Raw genomic sequence first — 26,425 nt, 5'->3', positions numbered from 1 at the left:
GTTAGAAGGTAGAAATTTGACAGTCATCAGCATTTAGTTAATAGTTGAAACTGTGGGTATGGATGATATTATCTTGGCATCATACTTAAGTGAGAAGAAGGTGGTAGAAACAAAATTCTAAGCATTGACAAAGAAAGAACTCTAGAAAGAGCCAGAGACACAGAAGAACAAGGAAAGTGTCGTGTTCTAAAACCAAGGGAAGAGACATATTCAAAGAAATCAGAGGGCTTGCCATTATCAGCTATCACAGAGACTGTATAAGCCTTTCATTTTAGTAGTCAGGAGAGCTTTATTAAATTGTCTTAACTTTAACACCTTCACTGGAATGACAGGCAGGGAAACTATGTATTTCTAGATGTCATTGAAGGAGTAAAGTATTGGAAATGAGATTTTTAGGCTTCTTTTCCAAGAAACCTTGCTGTGGAAGGAAACATAACAAGGAAAAAAAGGAAATGAATGAATGCTTTTTTCAAGGAAGGTGGGGGCTTGAATATGATTGTGCATTGAGAAGATGGTATGGGAAAAAAAAGAGACAAACAGACAGACAACAGAGGTAAATATGATTTTCAGCCAAGCAGAGTCCATGCTGGATTTGTTGTCTATTCCCACCTTTTTCAGCTCATGGAACCCAATATTCTAAGATAATGCAAATTGCTAAAGACAATCTTTCCCTACTCTCTAAGGATATATTGGCCCCAATGTCTAAGGTCAACATTATCCAGATTGAGATTTTACAAAGAAATCTCAAGGTCCCAACCAACTTTTCCATATTTTTGGGCAATATGATACCAGGCATACCTCAGCCACAGGACAAAGGACTGGGAATAGAAAGATTCTTACAAGGAGAGTACACTTTCACCTTTGCCTGGGACAACGTTTTGTCTTTTCTGTCTTGTCATATGAACTCTTTCCTCAAGGAATTTTATCCACAAAGGCGTGGAAAATCTCTTTTGGAATCCTCGAAATACAAAGTGTCTCTCCCTCAGATGCCACACTGCTCATCAATCTAGACCTCAGAGAGAACTAATGGGTTCAAAATTAGATAAGAGTATCTAAGGAGTGTGTGCAAGTAGACTGTAGTGATCCTACATTTTTCTCCATCTTCTTCCTGAAATTATAGGAATTATATTCAAAGTCCAAGAAGCTTGTTGGGAGCATAGTCTTGTATGGGGCATCCCTATTGGGAAAAGGACATGAATATTTCCTCAGCACACCACCAGGAAATTTAATATTACGAGCTACATAGCAACACAAAAAAATCTTCACTCACTACCTTCTGAATAATAGTAAAGATAATATACTTTTTTCTTTACTAAAATGCAGAAGTCATACATTTCTACAAATTTTACAACGTGAGCACCTCTGTGTAACAAGATCCCAGATCAAGAAACATAACATTGCCAGCACTTGGGAAAACTGCCTCCTACCCCCTTTCAGGAACTCCTTCTTTAGGGTTAACCAGTTTTTCTGTAGCCAGTGTTTGAGTATCAGCTTCTGAAGTTTTACCTAAAATTCACTCCAGGTTCTTTTTTATTCAATGACCCAAACCTGTGGATCTGGTCTAACGTATGTGAATGCCACAACTTAAAATATATTTAAGAAAATATGTTAATAGAAAATAGGTCTAAAATGAAAATATATATGTTTCCATATATAGAGAGAGATGGAAGAATATATGTTTTCTTTTTTAAACTAATGCCATAGTTCAATTATTTAAGCCAGACAGCTAAAACTGCTTATTTTTGTCCAACTGTATGGTTCACCCCTGTAACCCAGTAGTACTCTTTGGAAGGCTGAGGCAGGAGGATCACTTGAGTCCAGGAATTCAACACCAGCCTGGGCAACATAGTGACACCCTGTCACTACACTCCTTTTTCTGTTCATACTTCTATTTAACAAGTGCTGCTGGACCGTTATGTTCCCAGCATTTTATTTTTTAATTTCATCCTAAGATCTGCTCTTATCCCCCATTAAGAAGAATTGGTAGAATATTCTCTTTCCTAATGACAGAAGTATGAAATAACTTGTTCATCAGGAGAGTTTATTATTGATATTGTTAATATTTAAATACACATTCCATAAATTGGAATATTTTGTTGTACAGTCTGAGTTTTAACACATGTATAGAATTACATAAACACACCTTCTCTCAGTATATAGAACAATTTCATAACCCCCAAAAGACTCCTTTATGCTAGCCCTTTGTAACCAATCTCTCCACTATACCTCTAATCCCTGACAACACCAAATCTATTTTATATCCCTATTGTCTTTTCCAGAATATCATATGAAGAAATTATATACGGTATTTAGTCTTTGGAAACTGGTTTCCTTTACTTAAGGAAATGCCTTTGAGATTAAGCAAAGTTATGTCAATGAAGTGTTTCTTTTTATTGCTGAATAGTATTCTACCCTAAGAATGGACTACAGTAGTTTATTCATTTGTCCACTAAAGGCCATTTGAGCTGTGTCCAATTTTGGTGATTATGAATAGCTACTATTAACATTCATGTACAGGATTTTGTGTGAATGTAAATTTTTTATCTAAATTTTTTTAAGATCAGATAGTAAATATTTCACTCTTGACAGGTCTCATGTATTCTTTTTTTATTTTTATTTTTTTAGAAAAGGTCTTGCCCTGTCACCCAGGCTGGAGTGCAGTGGCATAATCACAGCTCACTGCAGCCTTGATCTCCCTGGCTCAAGCAATTCTTCCATCTTAGCCTCCTGGGTAGCCAGGGCTACAGGCGTGCACCACCACACCGGGCCAATTTTTTAACTTTTTGTAGAGATGAGGTCTCACTGTGTTGCCTAGGCTAATCTTGAACAAAGCTCAAGCAGTCCTTATTCCTTGGCCTTCCAAAGTGCTAGGATTACAGGTGTGAGCTACTGCACCTTGCCAGGCCTCATATATTCTTTCTCGTCTTCTTTTCCTTTTTCTTCTCCTAGTTTTTCTTCTCCCATTTATAAATGTAAAAACATTCTTAGCTTTCAGGCCATACAAAAACAGGTCATGGGCTTGATTTGGAACTCAAACCACAGTTTGTCAAGTCCTGTTTTAGAATGCTATAAGTTGATTGCTGGATCATATTATAGGTATATTTTTAACTTTATAAGAAACTGGCAAACTTTTCCAGAGCGGCTGTACCATTTTGCATTTTGCATTGCCACCAGTAATGTGTGGGAATGTCTATTGTTCCCCATATTCACCCCCAGTTGGTATTACCAGGTTTTTTGTTGTTTTGTTTTTTAGTCACATATGTTTGTATAAGTATCTTATTTTGGTATTTATATGCATTTTCCTAATGGCTAGTGAACTTAAGCATTAAACATTTCATAAGCTTATGTACCATCCATCCTCTAAAGAAATGTCTGCTCAAATATTTTGACCACTTTTTTTAATTGGATTTTTTGTTTTTTAATTGTTGAGTTTTGTTTTTTGGGGATTATGGAGCATTTTTTTTTTTTTTAAGAGACAGAGTCTTGTTTCATTAGCCAGGCTGGAGTGAAGTGGTACAATCATAGCTCACTGCATCGTTGACCTTCTTGAGCTCAAGCAAATCTCCTGCTAATTTTAAGAGACAGGGTCTCACTTTGTTGCCCAGGCTGATCTTGAACTCCTGGCTTTAAGATGTCCTCCCACTTTGACCTCCCAAGGTGCTAAGATAACAGGCGTGAATCATGTTTTCAGTTTTAAGAGTTCTTTCTGCATTTCAGCGTACAAGTTGTTTGTTGAATAAATGATAATGAAAATATTTTCTCACAGTCTGTAGCTATCTTTTTATTCTCTTATTAGCGTACATCACAGAACAAAAGATTTTAACTTTGAGGATGCACAGTATATTTATTTTTTCTTTTATGGATTGTGCTTTAGTTACCATGTCTAAAAGCTCCTCACCCAACCATCAGTCTTAAAGACTTCTTTCTCCCATAATTTATTTAGAAGTGTGTTAATTTCCAAGTATTTGAACATTTCTCAGTTTTCTTTTTATTATTGATTTGTAGTTTAATTCTATTGTGGTTAGAGAACATTTGTTAAGGTTTGTTTTTGACCCAGGACAATGGTCTGTCTTAATGACTCTCCATGTGCATTTAAAATAGTATTTATTCTGCTGCTGTTTGCTGGAGTGTTCTTTAAAAGCCAGTTACATTCATTTGCTTCATGGCATTTTTCAGTTCTGGGGATTATTTGTCTGCTAATAAAATGTAACCTAGTTCCTCAGAGGACGCTGGTCACAGATTTATGGACATAATCATAAATCCCACTTAGGCACTATTCCAAATTGCTGAAACTCAATTCAATATTGCCAGCAACAACAACACAACAAAGAAATCACATTAGTACCACAATTATTAAGACTGGGAAAGTTTTATAATTAGACAGTTGTCACCCAACAAATTCATATTAGATGCTTGTAATTTTCTTGGTAATACCAGAGATCCAAATAATCAAAGCACAAATGAAACAAACACAGCTGAAATCTTTATGCTTTCTATTACTACTTATAATACAATCAGCAACAATTTCAGGTTCACCAATCTGCAGAAACATTGTATATCTTTAGGGATGTGCTTTTCTTCTTTTTCCTTAAATTCTTGGTTAAAAAAAAATAAGCAACACTTAAGTTTCTCAAATGAACAGTCATAATATGTTAAAATTTTAACCTACGATATCTAAACAGGAGAGCATTCTAATAAAACCTCTAAACTCGCCTGGCCTTTTAGTAGAGTATTATCTTTACATACAGATATGGAGGAAAATACGTTAAATGTAAATTCTTTTTTCTTCTCTGTATCTTCATTTATTTATTTATTTATTTGGGACAGGATGTCTCTTTGTCATCTAGGCTGGAATGCAGTGGTGCCATCAGAGCTCACTGCAGCCTCAACTTCCTGGACTCAATCAATCCTCCCACCCCAGCCTCCTGAGAAGCAGGGACCACAGACATGCACCACCATGTCTGGCTAATTTTTAAAACTTTTTTCCCAGGCTCAGTGTCCAGCTCCTGGGCTCAAGTGATCTGCCCACCTTGGCCTCCCAAGGGGCTGGAATTACAGGCATGAGCCACTGCACACAGCTGAATTCTTTTCAAAACCAACAAACCATACATTTCTCATAGAAGTTAGCTTCCACAGAGATGTTTTCTTTTCTTTTTCTTTTTTTTTTTTTCATACTTCCAGGCCAAAAAATTGTCATCAGGATCTTAGCAATTGCTGCAGCCAATCCCAGGACTTTGCTTCCACAGTAGCTGTTGAGCATCAAACGCTCTCCTAAATCACATACCACAACTTTGATGAGCTTTCATCCTTAGCTATGTCTTAGGATTCTCCTGAAATATGAAAGGTAGGAAGTCGTATTCCCTAGTTCAAGGGACAAAAAAATCAATTTAAATTCAATGGTATTAAAAACAATGAATATTTACTTCAAAAAACTATTATAAAGCGAAATATGTTACAAACTAGTTTTTCCTTCTAAACTCAAATACCCAGCTAGTAATATTCCAAAAATAAACATTAATTATATGGAAAAAATGTTTAAATTTTTGCAATGCTGAAATTAATCAGTGGGAATACTGATACTCTTACCGGTGGGTCTTTGTTCTTAGAGCTCCCAAGACGGGGCGGGCCGCTCCCAAGATGGCAGCAAGCCTTTTGTTCTCTGACCTTGGGTTCTTGGCCTCACAGATTCCAAGAATGGAATCTTGGGCCATGCGGTGAGTGTTATAGCTCTATTAGAAGCTGTGGGTCACAGAAGAGAACCATGGAAACCAGCGACTAGTGTTCGGCTTGATTAGGATGAACCCCGGCACTTAGCTGTGCAGGAGCAATGGCAAGCCTTTAGCCCGATCGGGAGCAGAAATGGGCGCCTTGCTGGATCAGGAGCACAGCGGACACCCTGCCAGATCCAGAGGGGTGGGAGTCAATGGCGGGTCTGCAATGGTGGCAAATAGCAGTGGTGGACCCGGGTGGGAGTCAATGGCAGGTCTGTAACGGCGGCAAACAGCAGTGGTGGACAGTGAGCAAAAGCTCAGCTCAAGCCATAACAAACAGGGACCAGAAGAGTGTGCAGTTGCAAGAGTTAATAGAGTGAAAGCAGAGCTCCCATACAATGGGAGGGGACCCAAAGGGGGTTGCCACTCCCTGCTTGAATGCCTGGGTTTATATCCCGATCATTGTCCCCTTGTTGTGCTCTCAGGCAATATATGATTTGACTATTTCTTTACCTCCTGCTTTTAGCCTAATTTGTATTTTAGTGAGCTCTCTTTACTACCTGATTGGTCAGGTGTGAGCTGAGTTACCAGCCCTGTGTTTAAAGTTGGGTGTGGTCACCTTCCCCAGCTAGGCTTAGGAATTCTTAGTCAGCCTAGAAAATCCAGCTAGTCCTGTCTCTCAGTACTTCAAATATTCTTTACACAGACGAGCCATTTAAAAAAACATTAAAAATGTTACCTTTGCTTTTCCATCAAAACATGTCGTTACTTCTAGGTTTCCTCTTCAATTTGTAAAAGGTTAAGGAAAATATAGGTAGTTTCTCTATTAAATTTACACCTGATTTTCAATATGAGTTTGTTTATTGAGTGTTTGTATATGTGCGTGTTTGGGAGTTAGAAGTATGCTGAGATTTTTATTCTTTTAGCCCTTGGGGGAACTGGACTGGGCCCTTCACCTCTGTCCTAACGTAGCTTTTTAATTTTATTACAAATGGGAAACAATGTAATTTTCTGTATGTTTCATCTGTGAAAAGTATTGGAAAGTTTTGAGTTCATATGTATTTTATCATTAAATTTTAAAATATTTAAAATGAACTTAAATCTTAAATTACAGTAAACTTATGCTGTAGTAAGTTGAAGGTAAGCAACCTTTGTGACCTTGGATAATTTAATTAAATTGAGAAGTCTCATTTTTTGTTTATTTTTTGTTTTGTTTTTAATGGGTAAATTAAATGCCAGGCCTTCTGAAGTGAGTTCACATAAGGAATTGGTTGGGGGATTTTTTTTAAAAAATATGCCTATATTAGAGTCCTACATCAAAAAATTTAGAGTTTTTGACTCAAACCCAGGCACTGGTATTTGTTCAAGCTCCTGATGTGATAGACCAGTATCTAAGTCCTAATAAAATATGAAATGATCAAGTTTTTTTTTGTTTTGTTTTGTTTTGTTTTGTTTTGTTTTTGAGATGGAGTCTTGCTCTGTCACCCAGACTGGAGTGCAGTGGTGTGATCTTGGCTCACTGCAAGTTCTGCCTCCTGGGTTCACACCATTCTCCTGCCTCAGCCTTCCAAGTAGCTGGGACCACAGGCACCCACCACCACACCTGGCTAATTTTTTGTATTTTTAGTAGAGACAGGGTTTCACCATGTTAGCCAGGGTGGTCTCCATCTCCTGACCTCGTGATCCACCCACCTCAGCCGCCCAAAGTGCTGGGATTACAGGCATGAGCCACCGCGCCCGGCCAAAATGATCTCTTTCCTAATTATATAATTAAAAAAATTGTTTTAGGAATATTATTATGACCAGTTTTAAAAGTAACATATCAATATATGTATGATATTAACATGAATGGCAGTTTGTCTCTTTCAAACACAGACTATCTAACAATGTATTTACAATTGTGGTCGCGTATGGCTAATGTTGATGCTATTAGTAGGATGTTCCAAACACAAATCAAGTTGTTTTTTTTTTGTGGAAGTCATTATGATAGGTAATCTATATCTGTAGAAGATATAAGCCTTTACACAAAGACTTTAACATAGTTGCAATTCAGATTAAAATTAGCTTTATTGGGATGCCAGCAATGAATATATTAAAGGGACATACAGGCATAACTCACTTTACTGCACTTTGCTGTTTGTATTATTATTTTTTTAATTTCAACTTTTATTTTAGGTTCGGGGGTACACGTGCAAGTTTGTTATATGGGTAAATTGCATGATGCCAAGGTTTTTAGTACAAATGATCCTGTTACCCAAGTAGTGAACATTGTACCCTGTAGGTAGTATCGTTCCTCCCTTTATAGCTATATGTACCAAATGTTCGCTCCCACTTCAAAATGAGAACATACAGTATGCAGTTCTCTGATCACGCATTAATTCATTTAAGATAATGGCCCCTAGCTGCATCTATGTTGTTGAAAAGGACATGATTGCCTTCTTTTTATGGCTATGTAGCATTCCTTGGTGTATTTGTACCACATGTTCTTTATCCAATCCACCATTGAAGGACATCTAGAATAATTTCATAGCTTTGCTTTTATGAATAGTTCTGCAATGAATCTACAAATGCTTGTGTTTTCCTAGTAGAACAATGTATTTTTCTTTAGGTATATACTTGGTAATGGGATGGCTGGGTCAAATGGTAGTTCTATTTTAAATTCTTTGAGAAATCTCCTCACTGCTTTCCACAGTGGCTGAACTAATTTACATTCCCACCAACGATGTATAAGTGTTTTATTTCTTTGCAACCTTGTCACCATTTGTTATTTTTTGACTTTTCAATAATAGCCATTCTGACTGGTGTGAGATGGTATCTCATTGTGGTTTTGATTTGCATTTCATTAACGATTAATGATGTGTAGCACTTTTTCATATATTTGTTGGCTGTATGTATGTTTTCTTTTGAGAAGTGTCTATTCATGTTCTTTGCCCTTTTTTTTTTTTTTTTTTTTTGAGACGGAGTCTCGCTCTGTCTCCCAGGCTGGAGTGCAGTAGTGTGATCTCAGCACACTGCAACCTCCACCTCCCAGATTCAAGTGATTCTCCTGCTTCAGCCTCCCAAGTAGCTGGGACTACAGGCCTCTGCCACCAAACCTGGCTAATTTTTTGTATTTTTAGTAGAGACGAGGTTTCACCATGTTAGCCAGGATGGTCTCAATCTCCTGACCTCGTGATCCCCCCCACCTCTGCCTCCATTCTTTGTCCATTTTTTAATGGGGTTATTTGTTTCTCACTTGTTGAATTGCTTAAATTCCTTATAGATTCTGGATATTAAATATTTGCAAGACATAGTTTGTGAATATCTTCTCCCATTCTGTAGGTTGTCTATTTACTCTGCTGATAGTTTCTTTTGCTGTGCAGAAGCTTTTTAGTTTAATTAGGTTCCACTTGTCAGTTTGGGGGGTTTTTGCAATTGCTATTGAGGACTCAGTCACAAATCCTTTGACAAAGCCACTGTCCAGTATGATATTTCCTAGGTTTTCTTCTAAGAATTTTATAATTTTAGGTCTTACATTTTAGTCTTATCCATCTTGAGTCAATAATTGTATTTTTTGAAAGGTAGGGGTCCAGTTCCATTCTTCTGCATATTGCTGGCTGGTTATCCCAGCACCACCTATTGAATAAGAGTTCTTACCCCATTGCTTGTTTTTGTCAACTTTGTTAAAGATTAGACTGTTGTAGATGTGTGGCTTTATTCTGGGTTCTGTATCCTGTTCTATTGGTCTATGTATATGTTTTGGTCCCAGTACCATGCTGTTTTGGTTATTGTAGCCTTGTAGTTTGAAGTCAGGTAATGTGATGCCATCAGCCTTGTTCTTTTTGCTTAGGATTGCTTTGGCTATTCAGGCTCTTTGTTGGTCACATATGAATTTTAGAATAATTTTTCTATTTCTGTGAGAAATGACATTGGTAGTTTGATAGGAATAGCTTTGAATCTATAAATTGCTTTGTGCAATATGGTGGTTTTCATGATATTGATTCTTCCAATCCATGCGTATGGAATGTTTTTCTATTTGTGTCATCTATAATTTTTCTTTGAGCAGTACTTTGGATTTCTCCTTGTAGAGAGCTTTCACCTCCTTGGTTAGATATATTTCTTAGTGTTTTACTATTTTTTGGCTGTTGCAAGTGGGATTGTATTATTGATTTGGCTCTCAGCTTGAACATTCTTGGCATATAGAAATGCTCCTGATTTTTTAATGTTGATTTTGTATTCTGAAACTTTACTGAAATTGTGTAGCAGTTCTAGAATTTTGATGGAGTCTTTAGGGTTTTCTAGGTATAGAATCTTATCATTAGTAAAGATAGATAATTTTTTTTCTATTTAGATTCCTTTTCTTTCTTTCTCTTAACTGACCGCCCTGGCTAAGATTTCCAGTACTATATTGAGTAGGAGTGGGAGATATCTTTGACTTGTTCCAGTTCTTAAGGAGAATGCCTCCAGCTTTTATTCATTCAGTATGGTGTTGGCTGTGGGTTTGTCATAGATCGCTCTTATTATATTGAGGTATGTTCCTTTGATGCCTAGTTTGTTGAGAGTTTTTATCATGAAGGGATATTGGATTTTACTGAAAGCTTTTTCTATGTCGGTTGACATGATCATATGGTTTTTGTTCTCAATTATCTTTACATACTGAATCACATTTACAGATTTACATGTGTTGAATCAACCCTGCATCCCAGGAATAAAACCTACTTGAATGTGGTGAAATTACCTTTTCATGTGCTTCTGGATTTGGTTTGCTAGTATTTTGTTGATGATTTTTGCTTCTATGGGGATATTGACCTGTAATTTTGTGGTGGTTGTTGTTGTTATTTCTTTGGCAGATTTTGGTGTCGAGTGATACTGGCTTCCTAGAATGAGTCGGGGAGGAGTCACCCCCTCCTTAATTTTTTGGGATAGTTTCAGCAGTGTTGGTACCAGCTCTTCTTTGTAAGTCTGATAGAATTTGGCTGTGAATTCATCTGGCACAGGACTTTTTTTGGTTGGTAAGATGTTATGACTGATTCAAGTTGAAACTCTGTTGGAATGTTCAGGGTCTTAGTTTCTACCTGGTTTAGTCTTGGGAGGTTGTATCTTTCCAGGAATTTATGTATTTCCTTCAGATTGTCTAGTTTTCATGGATAAAGTGTTCATAAGAGTCTGTAAGGATCTTTTGTATTTTTTTTTTTTTTTTTTGAGATGGAGTTTCGCTCTTGTTGCCCAGGCTGGAGTGCAATGGTGCGATCTCGGCTCACTGCAACCTCCACCTCCGAGGTTCAAGCGATTCTCTTGCCTCAGCCTCCCAAGTAGCTGGGATTACAGGCATATGCCACCATGCCCAGCTAATTTTGTATTTTTAGTAGAGACAGAGTTTCTCCATGTTGGTCAGGCTGGTCTTGAACTCCGGACCTCAGGTGATCCACCCACCTTGGCCTCCCAAAGTGCTGGGATTACAGGCATGAGCCACAGCGCCCAGCCAGGATCTTTTGTATTTCTTTTTTTTTTCTTGTTTCTTTGAGATGGAGTCTCGCTTTGTCACCCAGGCTGGAGTGCAGTGGCATGATCTCAGCTCATTGCAAGCTCTGTCTCCCGGGTTCACACCATTCATCTGCCTCAGTCTCCCGAGAAGCTGGGACTACAGGTGCCCATCACCACGCCTGGCTAATTTTTTTGTACTTTTAGCAGAGACGGGGTTTCACCATGTTAGCCAGGATGGTCTCGATCTCCTGACCTCATGATACATCATCCTCAGCTTCCCAAAGTGCTGGCATTACATGCGTGAGCCACCACTCCTGGCAGGATCTTTTGTGTTTCTACAGGATTAGTTGTATGTCATCTTTGTTGTTTCTGACTGTGCATATTTGAATCATCTTTATTTTTTTCTTTTTAATCTAGATAGTAGTCTGCTGATCTTGTTTGTCTTTTTAAAGAAACAGCTTTTGGTTTCATTGATCTTTTTATGAATACTTTGTACTTGATTTCATTCTTTTCTCCTTTGATTTCAGTTATTTATTCTACTAGCATTGGGGTTAGTTTGTTCTTGCTTTTCTATTTCCTCTTGGTGTGTTGCTAAATTGTGAATTGCAGATCTTTCTAACTTATTGATGTAGGTGCTTAGCCCTATAAATTTTCCTCATAACACTGTGTTTGCTGCATCTCAGAGATTTTGACATGTTGGTTGTGTCTCTGTTTTCATTTATTTCAAATAATTTTTTGATATCTGCCTTAATTTCATTGTTTACCCCAAAGTCATTCAGGAGTAAGTTGCTTAATTTCTATGTAATAGTGTACTTCTGAGAGATCTTCTTGGTAATGATTTCTACTTTTATTCCACTGTGGTCTGAAAGTATGGCTGATATGACTTCAATTTTTTGAATTTATTGAGTCTTGCTTTATCTCCAAGCATATGGTCAATCATAGAGTATGCTCTGTTCACAGACGAGAAGAATGTATAATCTGTGGTTGATGGGTGGAATGTTTTGTAGATGTCTATTAGGTCCCATTGGTTAAGTGTTGAATTGAAGTCCAAAATGTCTTTGTTAGTTTTCTGACTTGATGATCTGTCTAATGCTGTCAGTGGGGTGTTGAAATCCCCTACTAGTATTGTTAACCATCTAAGTCTTTTCATAGGTCTAGAAGTACTTGTTTTATGAATCTGGGTGCTCCAGTGTTTGCTATGTGTATATTTAGGATAGTTTAGTGTTCTTGTTGAATTGAACCCTTTATCATTATGTATTGCCCTTCTTTGACCTGTTTTATTGTTGTTGGCTTAGGCAGTCTGGCCACTCCTTGGCACCATTACAGTAGCCTCTATTGAGGCTATGGCAGCTGATGTCTAGCTGCTCAGGGATCCAAGGCCTGTGCGGCTCCACAGGGCTTAAGTGGTACCACTGCAAAGACTCCAGGCTGGTCTCTGTGTTGATTTGGAGTTCCACTGAGGTCAAGGGCTTCTCCCATACCCAGGTTTGCGAAGGTCCATGGCAGAAGTTTGGATCCCCTGGGAACTCTCACTCATCAACCCTTTCCTGACTTTAGGGAGCTTTCCCCACCTCTATACTGGTCCCAGGTGGGCAAGTCCTTGGCTTTGCTCCTCTCTTCTCTGTAGGTCCTCTTGCTTTCTTGTTGAATACCAAGATGACCTCTTAGATGATCTACTTGAAGACGTAGGATTTACTCACCACTTTGTTTTCTCTCCATGAGAGCAGCATACACTAGCTACTTCTAGTCATCCGTCTTGAGCACCTCACCTGTTTTCCTGATTGGAAAACTGCCCATACCTGGGGAGCTCTGCATTCTTCTTTAGAGTGCTTCACAGATACTGCATTTTTTACAAATTAAAAGTTAGTGGCAACTCCAATTCCAGCAAGTCTATAGCCATCATTTTTCCAAGAGCATGTGCTCCCTTTATGTTTCTGTAGCACATTTTGGCAATTCTCACAATATTTCAAACTTTTTCATTATTATATCTATAATAGTAATCTGTGATCAGTGCTCTTTGATGTTATTATTGTCATTATCTTGGGGCAACATGAACTATGTCCATATAAGATGGTGAACTTTATGAATAAATGTTGTGTGTGTTCTGATTGTGTTAGAGACCAGTTGTGGGGATATGTGAGGGTGGCCATGTTGCCAGGCACATGCGGGGACAAGAGGAAGACAAGGGAAATCACCATGTTTGGTGGACCCAGTTTCTAATGGCCTTCATTTGCATATTAAAGCTTGCCTGCAGGCTCTAAGAGCCGGGGCTTTCCTGTTAGACAAGAAACATTTCTGGAGCTGCTTTAAAAGAAACAAAAAGTTCCCAAGGACCCGTTTTCATCTCTATCTGCCTAAAATAATTTCTTAATAACTCCTATAACAAAAATATACTGCAAAAGGGTCATACCTGAGAAGTCTGCTTGTTGGGTTGTGGTAATTTTTTGCATAAATATTCTAGAAATATATTGTATGAAGTGGGAAGTGGTGGTAGCGAGCAGATTGTGAGACATCAGCTTAAGTATTCATTAACTACTTCAGGAAACTGGAGATTGGAGGTCTCCAGTGGGAAGGAGATTTTTATGAACTCAGAAAAAATACTTCATAAGGGAAAGAGGTAACCAAAAAGCACCAAAGCTGGACTAAGATTTTCTTGCCTTTCTTTTTCCACTCCATTGGAGGAATTAGAAGCAGCAGCAGTGAGGAACAAGAAAACAAATTGTTAATAGACACGTTCCTTTGTTCCAAACTGCAGTTTCCTGAACTTAAGTCAAGCATGAGCTAGGGCTGGGGAGAAGATTTAAATCTGAAGTGATATTGATATTTTGAAACTAGTTCCTAGGTTAAGCTTCATATAAACTGAAAGAGTAAGCTCATAAGGTCCACAGTGGTGGACATTTTTGATGCACTAAAATGCTCCTCAAGCAATCAAGTGAGTTTTCAGAACCATGAGCTTTATAGCAATCATACTGTAGCCTTTTCAAAGAAAGGAGCATTCCAGAAGAATGGCTCTAACACTGTTGACCTAAGGACTAACTGGAGCAAGCCCTGCTTGTTAAAAGCTGAAAATCTGGAGCTCATAAACAAGTTTGAAGTCAAGTGAACCTTTAAGCAAATTGCTATGGGTGGAATTACGTTCCCTAAAAATTCATGTGTTGACAGCCTAACCACCTATGCCTAATACTGTCCTTACAAAAATAATCAAGTTAAAATGAGATCATTAGAGTGGGCCCTAGTTCAATATGTTGTGATGTTCTTATAAAAGGGGGAAATCGGGAAACACACAGGCATACTGGGAGAACGCCAAACACACAAGAGATGGCCATCTATAAGCCAGGCAGAGAGGCCTAGAACATATTCTTCCGTCACAGTGCTTGAAAGGAATCAACCTTGCCAACGCTTGATTTTGGACTTAAAGCCTGCAAAATTGTAAGACAATAAATTTATGTTTAAGCTACCCAGAAGCCTTAGTTCTAGAAGCCCTAGTAAACTAGGGGGGGCTTGTTACATGAAGCAAGTATTCCCAGCTCAAGGAGGATTTACTGAATGTGGAGACTTGGCTGATAGGGGGAACTGATGAACTCTTTTAACATGCCCAATCTGTGCCAGAATTTGAAGTGTGACCCTAAGAAAAGGCTCAAAAAATCTCTGCCTTCTTTTTGGAATAAAGTTTTTAGGATCACTGCCACATTTATTTTTTAATTATCTATGGCTTTTTTTATCGTATCATAACAAAAAAGAGGAATTGCAGCAGAGACTGTATGGCCTGGAAAGCCTGAAATATTTACTTTCTGGCTTTTTACAGAAAAAGTTTGCCCTGCCTTGCTTAAAACAAGGGTATTCATTAAAGATCCTGCCTGCTGGGTATTAACAGAACAAATGCAGCAAATGATCTGATCTGAACATGAACCCACAGGATCCCCACATCATGACACCTCTCAGTGTTTTCTCAGAGTAACTCTGGACAGTATGGATTAAGAGGAAGAAATTGAGACACCTTACCCCCCTTTTCCTCCCCCTAATAAGATCAGGCTAAATTCAATGGAGGAAGACGTTCCAGGGAATAAGAAGCAAAGGCACTAAAAGAAAGAGTTGGAAAACAATACCTACAAGAAGAGTGAACTGCGGTCTTGAAGCATTGTGACTTAACCAAAATTTTGGGATTTACTAACAGGACATGTGTTAATCGAGCAGTTCACTTTGAAAAGGATAGTTCTAGTAAGCTCCGTGGCCTTTGTGAAAAGGCCATTGAAGTGAGAGAGAAAACCAAGAGGACCATTGAGAAACTGCAAAAAATGTATGCCCTAATTGGCAACACCTACTTTAAAGAAAAATGTAATAATATCATAATTTCTACAATAAATGTTTTAGCATAGCACTAAACTCACAATATGCTAAAAAAGTTGTCAGTACAGGAGACAGAAAATAATCCTAAAAACAAGAATAGCTGGTGTACGTTAATCCTGACTTGCCTTTGGGAAAAAATGGTAAATACAATAAATGCTTCAGAAAGGGGACCCTCTCCCACTTCATAAGCATTAAATACTAAACAAGATGTCCAACAGAATCCACACGACATTGAATTGTGCAAGAGTTAGCAGCTGGCACTGAAGGACTGGGAACTATGGATGAACCTAGAGCTCCCATATTCTCAAGGGTTGTGTAGAGAAAGCATAGGAGCCATGAAAACTGTGGATATAATCCCAAAGCCACTAAACTTGGACTCAAGCTATAAGGAGATTACCAGTAATGTCCAATGTGACAAGAACCATTGATATGATGACCTTTTATTTAAAAAAAATAAATTAAATAGAGATGGAGTCTTGCTGTGTTGCCCAGGCTTGTCTTGAACTCCTGGGCTCAAGTGATCCTCCCGATTTTGCCTCCAAAAGTGCCGGGATTACAGGCATGGGCCACAGTGCCTGGCTGACATGATAACCTTTAGGATGGGAAATGGGGAGGCATATCTAATCCTAGGTCCAGGAAATAATGGATACCTTAACCAAGAGGACTCTTCTGGCACACATGTGTAAACAATATGTACGTATCTTTTATTGGTCAGGCTTAAAAGATGCCAATGAAAAACAATATCTATAAAAGAGATCAGGTTGAAATAGATGGTATGTCTTTAAAAAGTCTTCAAAGGTTTAATTAAGTAGTCTGAAGTAAAGACCAACATAATGATTCCAGTAAATGACCAACTTAATGATTCCAGTGAAATATAAACGAGAAGCTTAGGTTTTTTTCCCCTAAGATATAAGAGAAAACTCAGTAGTTTACAATTGTGATTGTAAACTTGTGACTTTCTGGACTGCATCTTAAGTACATGGATTGGTTTGTTTGCAGTGGGTAAACTGTAGGATAAAAATCATCAAAGTTTGATTTATATGAATAAGAAGTAGATATAGAAAATAATCTTTGCTTATACATATGTTAGTACTGTGTGTACGTGTGTACGGATATAGAATGAAAAAAACACATAGATCCAGTATATCTACTTTAGTTATATAAATAATTATTTGCATTTTTAAAAAAATTGCCATGTCTACAACACAAATTAGTACAGTGTTAGTACTTGACTAAATTCTGGTAATCTTCTTATACAATTAGATAGGCTGATGTATTTCCTAATTAAAAACATTTGTTTTTAACTCTTTTCTAATGCTTTGGCAATTCATGATTGGAAGTAGTTGCTAATTTAGATTTCCTCATGGAGAACAGTAAATATGAGAGATCTTCATAATAGCCTGTATAGGTTTAAATTATCTTTTAAAATGTAAATGCAAAAGCTAATTATTTTTTAGAGGATCTGATGTCATCCTTGGGAGTAATTTTTAATTACTTTTTATCCTTCTTAGAGTTGATTATATTAATTATTTGTACTGGCTTATCAATACCATACTGAAAAAGCTTTTGTTTTGACATTTCTTCTGTTTCAGTTGATTTATCATTAGTGAATAAGGATGAAAATGCCATCTATTTCTTGGGAAATTCTCTTGGCCTTCAACCAAAAATGGTGAAAACATATCTTGAAGAAGAACTAGATAAGTGGGCCAAAATGTAAGTATTAGTTTAAAAGCTACTACTCTACATCTCATACAAAAATTTACAAAATCACATTAGGTTGTCTAATATTTGGAAAAATGTGTAATAGAATCCTAGTACAGTCATCCCTTGGTATCTGTGGAGGATTAGTTCCAGGGCCTCCCTATCATTCCAAAATCCACAATGGTCAAGTCCCTTATATACAAATGGCATCATATTTCCAAAGAACCTAGGCCTATGCCATATACTTTAAATAATCTCTAGATTACTTATAATACCTAATACAGTATAAATATCATGTAAATAGCTGTTATACTGTATTGTTTAGGGAATAGTGATGAGAAAAAAAAGTCTGTACATGTTTAGTATATATGCAGCCATCCATTTTTTTCCCCAAATATTTTTGATCCTTAGTTGGTTGAATCCATAGTGAGGGAATCCATGGATACAGAGAAACCTTAGCTGCTCAGTAGTCTCATTTGATTGATGAAATAACTGAGGATCAGAATAAGGTGACATAGCAAGTTAGTGGCAGAATCAGGGCTAAAACTTTAACAAGATTTAAACATTTAAGTTCCTCTCCTGTATTGACATCTCTAAACCACATGTAATCATTTTATTTTATTTCTTTAATAATGGAGGAGTTAATGTTCCAAAGCTTGATTTCTTCATGATTAGGCTAAATTATCAACACTTATTTTTATGATAACCAGAAATACTTTTTAAATATTTTCTGATTATTTGAAACCGAAAAATCAATATGAAGATGAGCCAAACTTGACAGTTAGGAAAACGTTTCAGAAAGATGAAACCAAATCAAATAGAATTTCAGAGGAAAAACATTTGGCTGTCATAGAAACTCAGAGTACATTCTTTACCTTTCTTCATTCTTCATGCTACTGGTTTTCAAATTGGGAACAATATCCATTCTTTAAAGTTTAGTAGGCCAGTCACAGTGGCTCATATCTGTAATTGCAGCACTTTGGGAGGCCAAGGTGGGCAGATCACTTGAGGTCAAGAGTTTGAGACCAGCCTGGCCAACGTGGTGAGACCTCATCTCTACTAAAAAAATACAAAAATTAGGCCAGGAATGGTGGCTCAGGCCTGTAATCCCAACACTTTGGGAAGCCGACATGGATGGATCTCCTGAGGTCAGCAGTTTGAGACCAGCCTGACCAACATGGTGAAACCTCTTCTCTACTAAAAATATAAAAATTAGCCTGGCGTGGTGGCAGGTGCCTGTAATCCCAGCTATTGAGGAGGCTAAGGCAAGAGAATTGCTTGAACCCGGGAGGCAGAGTTTGCAGTGAGCAGAGATTGTGCCACTGCACTCCAGCCTGGGCGACTCTGTTTCAATAAAATAAATAAATAAATAATGTTTAGCTTACACTGTGCAAATGATTACAACTATGGCTATTAGATAACACTGAAGTTCTTAATTTTAGTGATTAAGAATGTAATTTCACAACTTGATGTAAGAATGATAGTTTATATAATTTATTAATCATGTTATAACTTTATCTGCGTAACTTTAATGCATAATTTGCAAAATACATACCACCACATTTTCTCGAGCAGGTTTTAGTATTTAATGAATGGGGGTCATAGTTAATAAAAATGGTTAATATTCATTTTTGGCCTTAATGTAAGAGAGGGCAGATAATTAGATTGAATGAATTTGAACTTTATAGAGTGTCCTTGCCTCTTGGATATTCATGCAGCAAGGTTGTGAGTTTTTATCCTCTAAGCATTTAAAATATGTTCTGCCCTGCTATTCTATTCAGATCCTTATGGTCATCCTACTTAAGTAAGAAACCGGTTGATTATTTTCAAGACTTTAAAGTTGTATTTCAGGAAAGCACCTCATGCTCTTCTATTGTTTTGTCTTTTATGTTTCACCTTGTGATGATGGAAAATTTCATAATTTTAATTAAACCTTCTTACTGAGTTTTCATTAGACAGATGATTCAGAAGGGTTGTATATTTTAATGCTACAGGCAATGTACAGTGAATTAAGACTTCTAAGCAAATGGACATCTATTCAATCCTTCCTTTGTTTATTTTAGTCTTCTTGTTTTAAGCTGTAGTGACTCAGTCAACATCATGGCCCTGCCCATAAATGTCTGTGGTGTTTGGGATGCCTGATCACATGCCTCTTCTTCCTACATCACCCATCGTTCCTGATCCCAAAAGTGTTTGCTCGTTATTATTTTTTACCTCCCAAATATTTAGCTTAAAATCCCACTTCTGATCTTTTCCAGCTGAAGTTCTGTTGGGAGGAAACTTTTTCTCTACCAAATGAGTACTTAGGTCAAAGTGATTGAGGGCCTGCCAATTAATTGATAACAGACAGGTTAACAGGAGAAAAGTTTATTTCACACTCTGATACAAGAATTCTACAAGGGGTAGTTTGCTGAACAGCCATGGGTAAGGGTTTATATACCAGCTTGACTAAAGGGAAGAGTTTTAGAGCTTCAATGGGAAAACATAAAAGTTTCCATTGGGCTTTTTCATCATGATGCTAATGGGCAGTATCCTTCCTAGCTGGAAGCTCCCAAGAGGGAGATGAATGGCAGCTGAATTTGTACCTCCAGGTGCTAAGGTCCATCTACCTCTGAGGATGGGTCAGTGGCAGCTGTATTTTTAGGAGGCTTTGCTTAAGTTTAGATAAATTTCTTTCTGTGGCTGCTCTTTGTTCAGATGTGTTCAAAGTAGTCAGACCAGGCATGATAGCTCATGGCTGTATTCCTGGCACTTTGGGAGGCCAATGTGGGTCACTTTAGCCTAGGAATTAAAACCAGCCTGAGCAACAAAGGGATGGATGCAGTGGCTACCATCTGTAATCCCAGCACTTTGGGAGGCTGAGGCGGGTGGATCACAAAAGCCCAGTAGTTCCAGACCAGCCTGGGCAACATTGTGAGATCTCAACTCTACAAAAAATACAAAAATCAGCTGGGCATGGTGATGCATGCCTGTAGTCCAAGCCACTTGAGAGGCTGAGGTGAGAGGATCACTTGCACCCAGAAGGTTGAGGCTGCAGTAAGCTGTGATTGTGCCACTGCACTCCAGCCTGGGCTACAGCAAGACCATGTCTTTAAATACATACATACATACATACATACATACATACATACATACATACACGTAGTCTTCATGCCACTTCAGTGGTCTGTTGGTCTCTTCAGTTTTCATTCTGACTGTTGCCTTGTTTTTTTGTACTAAAATCAAACACTGCATGTGTTCAGTTGCCTCTAGATCCAGGGCCTCCCATTATTGTGTTAAGTTTTGTCGGATCACTGCTTCCTCTTTGCCTCCCTCAATGCCACTTCTGCTCTACTTCTTGGCTGATACTCAAGCCAGGTCAGTGACTCCCTTTCTTCTTGACCAATGGCAGATTATGGGAATCGCTGAGTCAAAGAGGATTACACATTTACTAAATACTGTAATGCACATTGAAAGTAGTTGCTTGGTTGAAAAAGATAATGTTAAAAATGTATAATCTTGACCAGGCGCGGTGGTTCAAGGCTGTAACCCCAGGACTTTGGGAGGCCAAGGCAGGCAGATCACTTGAGCTCAGGAGTTTGAGACCAGCTTGGGCAACATGGTAAAACCCTGTCTCTACAAAATATACAAAAGAAATTTAGCTGGATGTAGTGGCACATGCCTGTAGTCCCAGCTATTCGTGAGGTTGAGGTGGGAGGATCGCTTGAGCCTGGAAGGTGGGGGTTGCAGTGAGCTGAGATTGTGACACTGCACTCCAGCCTGGGCAAGAGAGTCAGACCCAGTCTCAAAAAAATATTATAATCTTAATAGTAACATAAAAATTAGAGTGCTTTAACAAAGCAAGATTTTACACAGGCATATAGATGTCAAATCTCTGTCCATCCAAGTACTGTAAAGTAGGAAATGCCACTTGGCTCATGGATTCCATCTTCTCCAGTTTTATGGCCTATTGCAGACATACTGCCTACCACATCTAAGTATTGAATAAATGATTTTGTCATAATGCAGCCTGATTTTGTAATTCATAAGGCTACCATCTTTGATTTCTTATACTAAGGAAAAGCCAAGAATAGAGGTACAACTAGAAATATTTTAGGATCTGTCTTAGTTTGTTCCCACTGCTATACAAAATACCTGAGTCTGGATAATTTATAGAGAAGGGAAATGAATATTCTTATAGTTCTGGAGGCTGGGAAGTCCAAGATCAAGGTGCTGGCAGACTTAGTGTCTGGTAAGGTCTGCTCTCTGCTTCCAAGATGGTGCTTCTTGCTGCATCCTCATGTGGCAGAAGAGGCAAACACCTGCCTCTCACCTCTTTTATAAGGGTCCTAATCCCATTCATGAGGGCTCTGCCCTTATGACTGAATCACCTCCTAAAGACTCTACTCCTTAATACTGTCACATTGGCAGATCAAATTTTAACATAAGCATTTGAAGGGGACACATTCTGATGATAGAACCAAATGATTTCTAAAACTTACACTTATTTAAGGCAAACTGTGAAAATAGTTTTCTTAGAAGCTTTTACCTCTGTGTTAGTTTTACAATTCTATTACCATTATTTTGCATTTTCATTTTCAACTCTACAGGATTTCTAAAGTAGATCAATCACACATTGAAGAATATATTTGTTTTGCAAAATGGCAATATTTAGGCAATTCCAATATTCTGAAATATACAACTTTTTGGGTGATTATATTTATTTGATACTTAATAATTATAAGCAAAAAGGTTTTGTAACAAGAAGAAGCAACAATATGCCTGAAATCTATGGGTCTGTTGGAATGAGTAGGCAATAGGCATAAAGTATTTGGGAATAATATTTTATATTAAATATTTACTAATGACCTGGATTATTTAATGGAGAATAACATTGGTTAATAATCATAATGCCACAATTCAGCTAGAACAGAAGGATATATCAGTCCTAAAGAGCATATTGTAAGCTGGGAAATGGGTATTATGTTCCTAAAATAGAATCACAATATCTTACGTCATTTACATTGTCAAATCTGCTATATAAAGGGTGTTCTTTCTTTTTCATAAGAGCAAAAACCTACTACGGTTTTGTCTCTACAGGGATTCTGCTAAGAACTGTGACAGTTTAGGTAAGATTATTTAAAGATAAAAATATCCCTTTGAAGTAAATATCAGGAATAAACCACAGAGTTTACTTTACATGGCAGTGTACGTGTGTGCTGACAGGACACTGATAAAACATGCCAGAGAGATGTAGATGCCTCCTTCAGACCCTTCTAGTCTCATTTAATTTAAGCATTTCTTCCTTTAAAAGCAATAGTGTTTGAATAAGAGAGCATAAGAAAATACATAGAATGGCATGTTACAAAGATTTTTCACAACATCTTTATTTGTTTTTGTTTTTCTAATTAACATTCTTTTTTTGGAGTCAGGGTGTCACTCTGTTGCCCAGGCTGGAGTGCAGTGGCGTGATCATAGCTCACTGCAGCCTTAAACTCTCAGGCCCAGGCTATCCTCCCACCTCAGGCTCCTGAGTAGCTACAACTATAGGTACATGCCACCAAGCCTGGTTAATTTTTTCTTTAATTTTGTAGAGACGGGGTCTCTCTATGTTGCCCAGGCTGGTCTCAAACACCTGGTCTCAAGGGATCAACCCACGTTGGACTCCCAAAATGCTGGGATTACAGGCATGAGCCACCGTCCCTGGCCTCTCAACATCTTTATTGGCTAATCATCAATTGGATCATGGAAAAAAAATTATAATGTAATGAAGGCAGGCTGTGAAATTGTAATTATTTACTTATGGAAGGAAGCTTTCTAAAAACAGGGCCATTTTTCGTTTTGTGGGATGGTTACAGCATGGTCCTACTTTAAAGATGATCCCAGTTTCTATTAACTTCCTAGTTTTACATCCTGCAATTCTAATTTTGTGAGTAAATACTCCTAGTAGATGTCTCAGAAAACACCCACTTATAGCAATGATTTATTCTGTGGCAGTGAGTTAACTCTCTCCCATGCTCTCTTTTCCTTTCCAGCATTTGTAAAAGAAGATTACATCTATGCTGCAACTATTTTAAGTAGCTTTGTTTGAACAATATAATATTTTTCTTAACATTAATACTGATATTTGTAACTGCACTTTAATCTATATCAACTCTTTCTAATGACAGGCCACTTTACTTTGAGTTTATTTGGGTAACACTTTCTAAATACATTTCACTACCCCAGGCTAGTGGGCTAACAAAATGAAGAAGCAGACTCTGTGTGGTATTTTAAAGGGAGGGAGATGCCAAAAGCATTGCAGGAAGAAACATATCCTTAAAGATTATTACCTTGGTGTCTACCAGAGTAAGGAGTAGGTGGCATAATATTCTGAGATATAAATTCTCTGAGGCAGAACATAGAATTTTACTACCTAAATGTAATAAGATGTATTATGCTATCAGCAAAGGCCATGGAGCTCTATGTGATTAAAATAAAAAAGGATCCAAGTATCAGCCTTTAACTACCATTTAATGATAATGATTTTTGTCTTTAGCATTTATATTAGAAATCAAGAAAGAGGCAAGCTGCAGGCTATCTAATAATAATATGAATAATAATAACTAACAATTGCCCCTCTCTTCCATCCTTAGTTCTTAGCAGTCTATGTTTATTCTCAAAGAAAGTCCTCTTCCTTCATCTTACTTTGTATGGTAATAGAAATGTTAGTTTAAAAATTGTGTTCTATACCACATGCTGATGAAGGGAGTTTTAGCATTAGATTTACATTAGGAAAGAAGACTCAGAAACAGGGTACTATGTAACCGTCTCTTTCACATGTTATCTCATTTATGTCTCATGGGAATCCTTTAAGGTCCATATTGTTACCCATTTACTTGTACAAATGTGGAAAATGAAGCCCTATAGCTTCCAATAAGTGTGGTCTCATGACCAGTACTGATCTGGAGCTGGCTTATACCAGATGTCAAAAGCCAATTATTAAATACTCAGAATTTCTGTTGGTAGTACGAAATCGCCCATGATGGGAGTATTTATACCTTGGAAGTCTGCAAAGGAAGAAAAACAGTACTCTAGACCTCTGGTCTTACCGCCCCTCTTAGGGAGTACCAGCCCACCAGTTTACTGACACAGACTCAACCCAGGTTGGTACTATACAAAAAGCACATTTTCATTCCTTTCTTTCAAGCTGACAAACTTTTGGATTCCTAAAGAATTAAGAACTGTTACCCAGAAAAAATGCGCTTCATTCATGTGGTGAGGAACAAAGGTCTTTCTGGAGACATGGATAAAGCTGGAAACCATCATTCTCAGCCAACTAACACAGGAACTTTAAAACCAAGCACCGCATGTTCTCACTCATAAGTGGGAGTTGAACAGTGAGAACACGTGGACTCAGGGAGGGGAACATCACACACTTGGGCCTGTCAGGGGGTGAGGGGCTAAGGGAGGGAGAGCATTAGGAGAAATACCTAATGTAGGTGACGGGTTGATGGGTGCAGCAAACCGCCATGGCACGTGTATACTTATGTAACAAACCTGCACGTTCTGCACATGTATCCCAGAACTTAAAGTATAATAAAAAAAAAAGAGTCAGAGGAATATATAGCAGGCTTAAATATTTAATATTTATCTTTTTAATTGTGAAATCATCTTTGCAATGTTTATTATGAAATAAGTTTTAAAATAATGCTTAATTCTAAAATATGATTTAAAATAAACTATTTCTCTGTAGTAAAAAAAAGTAGAGAGAGCAGGTTTTGATCAATAGAAGTTTGATTACTTGGCATAAGTAAGGAAGACACTGGGAGTTTTCACAAGAGTAGTGTCTCCCAGACGGAAAGTGACAGGGGAGTTTTATAGGGTGATAAGGGAGAAGATGCATCATCGCATGCAGAGGAAGAGTCTCAGTTGCGGAGATGCAGTGAGTAATCTTGCCAGTGCGTAGATCGCATGTTATGGTAATGAAGCTATAGCTCCTCCCCAGGGTGGAGACTTTAGCATGGTAATGAGGAAATTTCACTCAGGCTCCTCTATGAGTTGCTGGGGCCTGTCAGAAGCTTGCCCCAACCAACAAGGTGACAGCATTACACACCAGGCTTGGGAAAAAAACAGGTGACAGGGCAGGAGGCTGTAAAACAGGCTAATGGTTCAACTTTATTAAATGTTGTAATCCCTGGAGACCCCCTTGTCTGCTTACAGAACTATCACATTCAGAGCATCCTAAGATACAACAATGTAACAGCACTCAGAGGCACTTCACCTTAATCCTCTGTTTTAATTTCTTCTATGTTTTTCAAGTGTATTTGCCTTCTTCATTTCATGGAAATTTCTTGAAAGTTGAAGTACTCTATGTATTTTGCATTTTTCTACTATGCCTCCTGGGATACTTACTAGAATAATAAAATTGAGCTGGAATGTGACAGATGAAATTGCTAGCAAATATGTCAAACCAAGTAGTGTTGGCTTTGATTATTCATAAATTTTGTTATTTACCTATAAAATGTTATCATGAGTATAATCACATTTTATATACTTCTATTAAATGTACAGATTATAGCTATATTTTAAATGTCAATTTATAATCATTTTAGTCTCTAGCCTTACAAAATAGTATATAAGTTTTAGTATAGATACTACATTCTACAGGTATAAAAGCAGTGTTCAAATAATCTTAAAAATTGCAAAATAACTGAGACCAAAAAAAATTACACTCTAGAATATAGCAAGATATTAAAATAACATATGAACAATCTCCCCCATTCCTCACAAAAAGAAAATAAAAGAAATTTAAAAAGAGAAGTTAAAAGACATTAATCCCAAGTATTATATATTTTGTTTTAAAAAAGCCTGATTTTATATAATTACTAACACATAGAAAGGTCCACATAGAAATGTTTATTTTCTAAAGCTGATATTTGAAATAATCACACACATGCACATAAAAGCTAAGAAATGTTTATGTCCGTTTTCAATTTCAGAGCAGCCTATGGTCATGAAGTGGGGAAGCGTCCTTGGATTACAGGAGATGAGAGTATTGTAGGCCTTATGAAGGACATTGTAGGTAAGTACAAAACACTGAAGTTTTTCCAAATGAACTGTAAATATATTATCATTTAGTTATAAACACAGGCTCATAAAGTCAAAATCTTATTGAAGAACATCGTGATTTTCTATTTTAATCTATAATAGTAAAAAGGAAGTACACTTTCAAATTAAATTTG

At 37.5% G+C, this 26,425-nt stretch overlaps 1 protein-coding gene across 3 annotated transcripts in view; it reads left to right on the top strand.

Moving 5' to 3' along the window:
• The window catches only part of KYNU (kynureninase), a 146,681-nt gene that overhangs the window by 11,962 nt on the left and 108,294 nt on the right, over positions 1-26,425 (top strand). For all 3 annotated transcript variants that reach the window (XM_030801228.1, XM_030801229.1, XM_030801230.1), the window contains 2 exons: positions 17,114-17,234; positions 26,183-26,265. In XM_030801228.1, coding sequence (XP_030657088.1) covers positions 17,114-17,234; positions 26,183-26,265 — 204 coding nt within the window. The remainder of the gene's footprint in view (positions 1-17,113; positions 17,235-26,182; positions 26,266-26,425) is intronic.

Source organism: Nomascus leucogenys, chromosome 20 (genome assembly GCF_006542625.1).
Source record: "Nomascus leucogenys isolate Asia chromosome 20, Asia_NLE_v1, whole genome shotgun sequence".
NCBI classification, from domain to species: domain Eukaryota; kingdom Metazoa; phylum Chordata; class Mammalia; order Primates; family Hylobatidae; genus Nomascus; species Nomascus leucogenys.
Note: the sequence above shows the minus strand (reverse complement) of the source record. Positions and strands in the feature narration are given on the sequence as shown.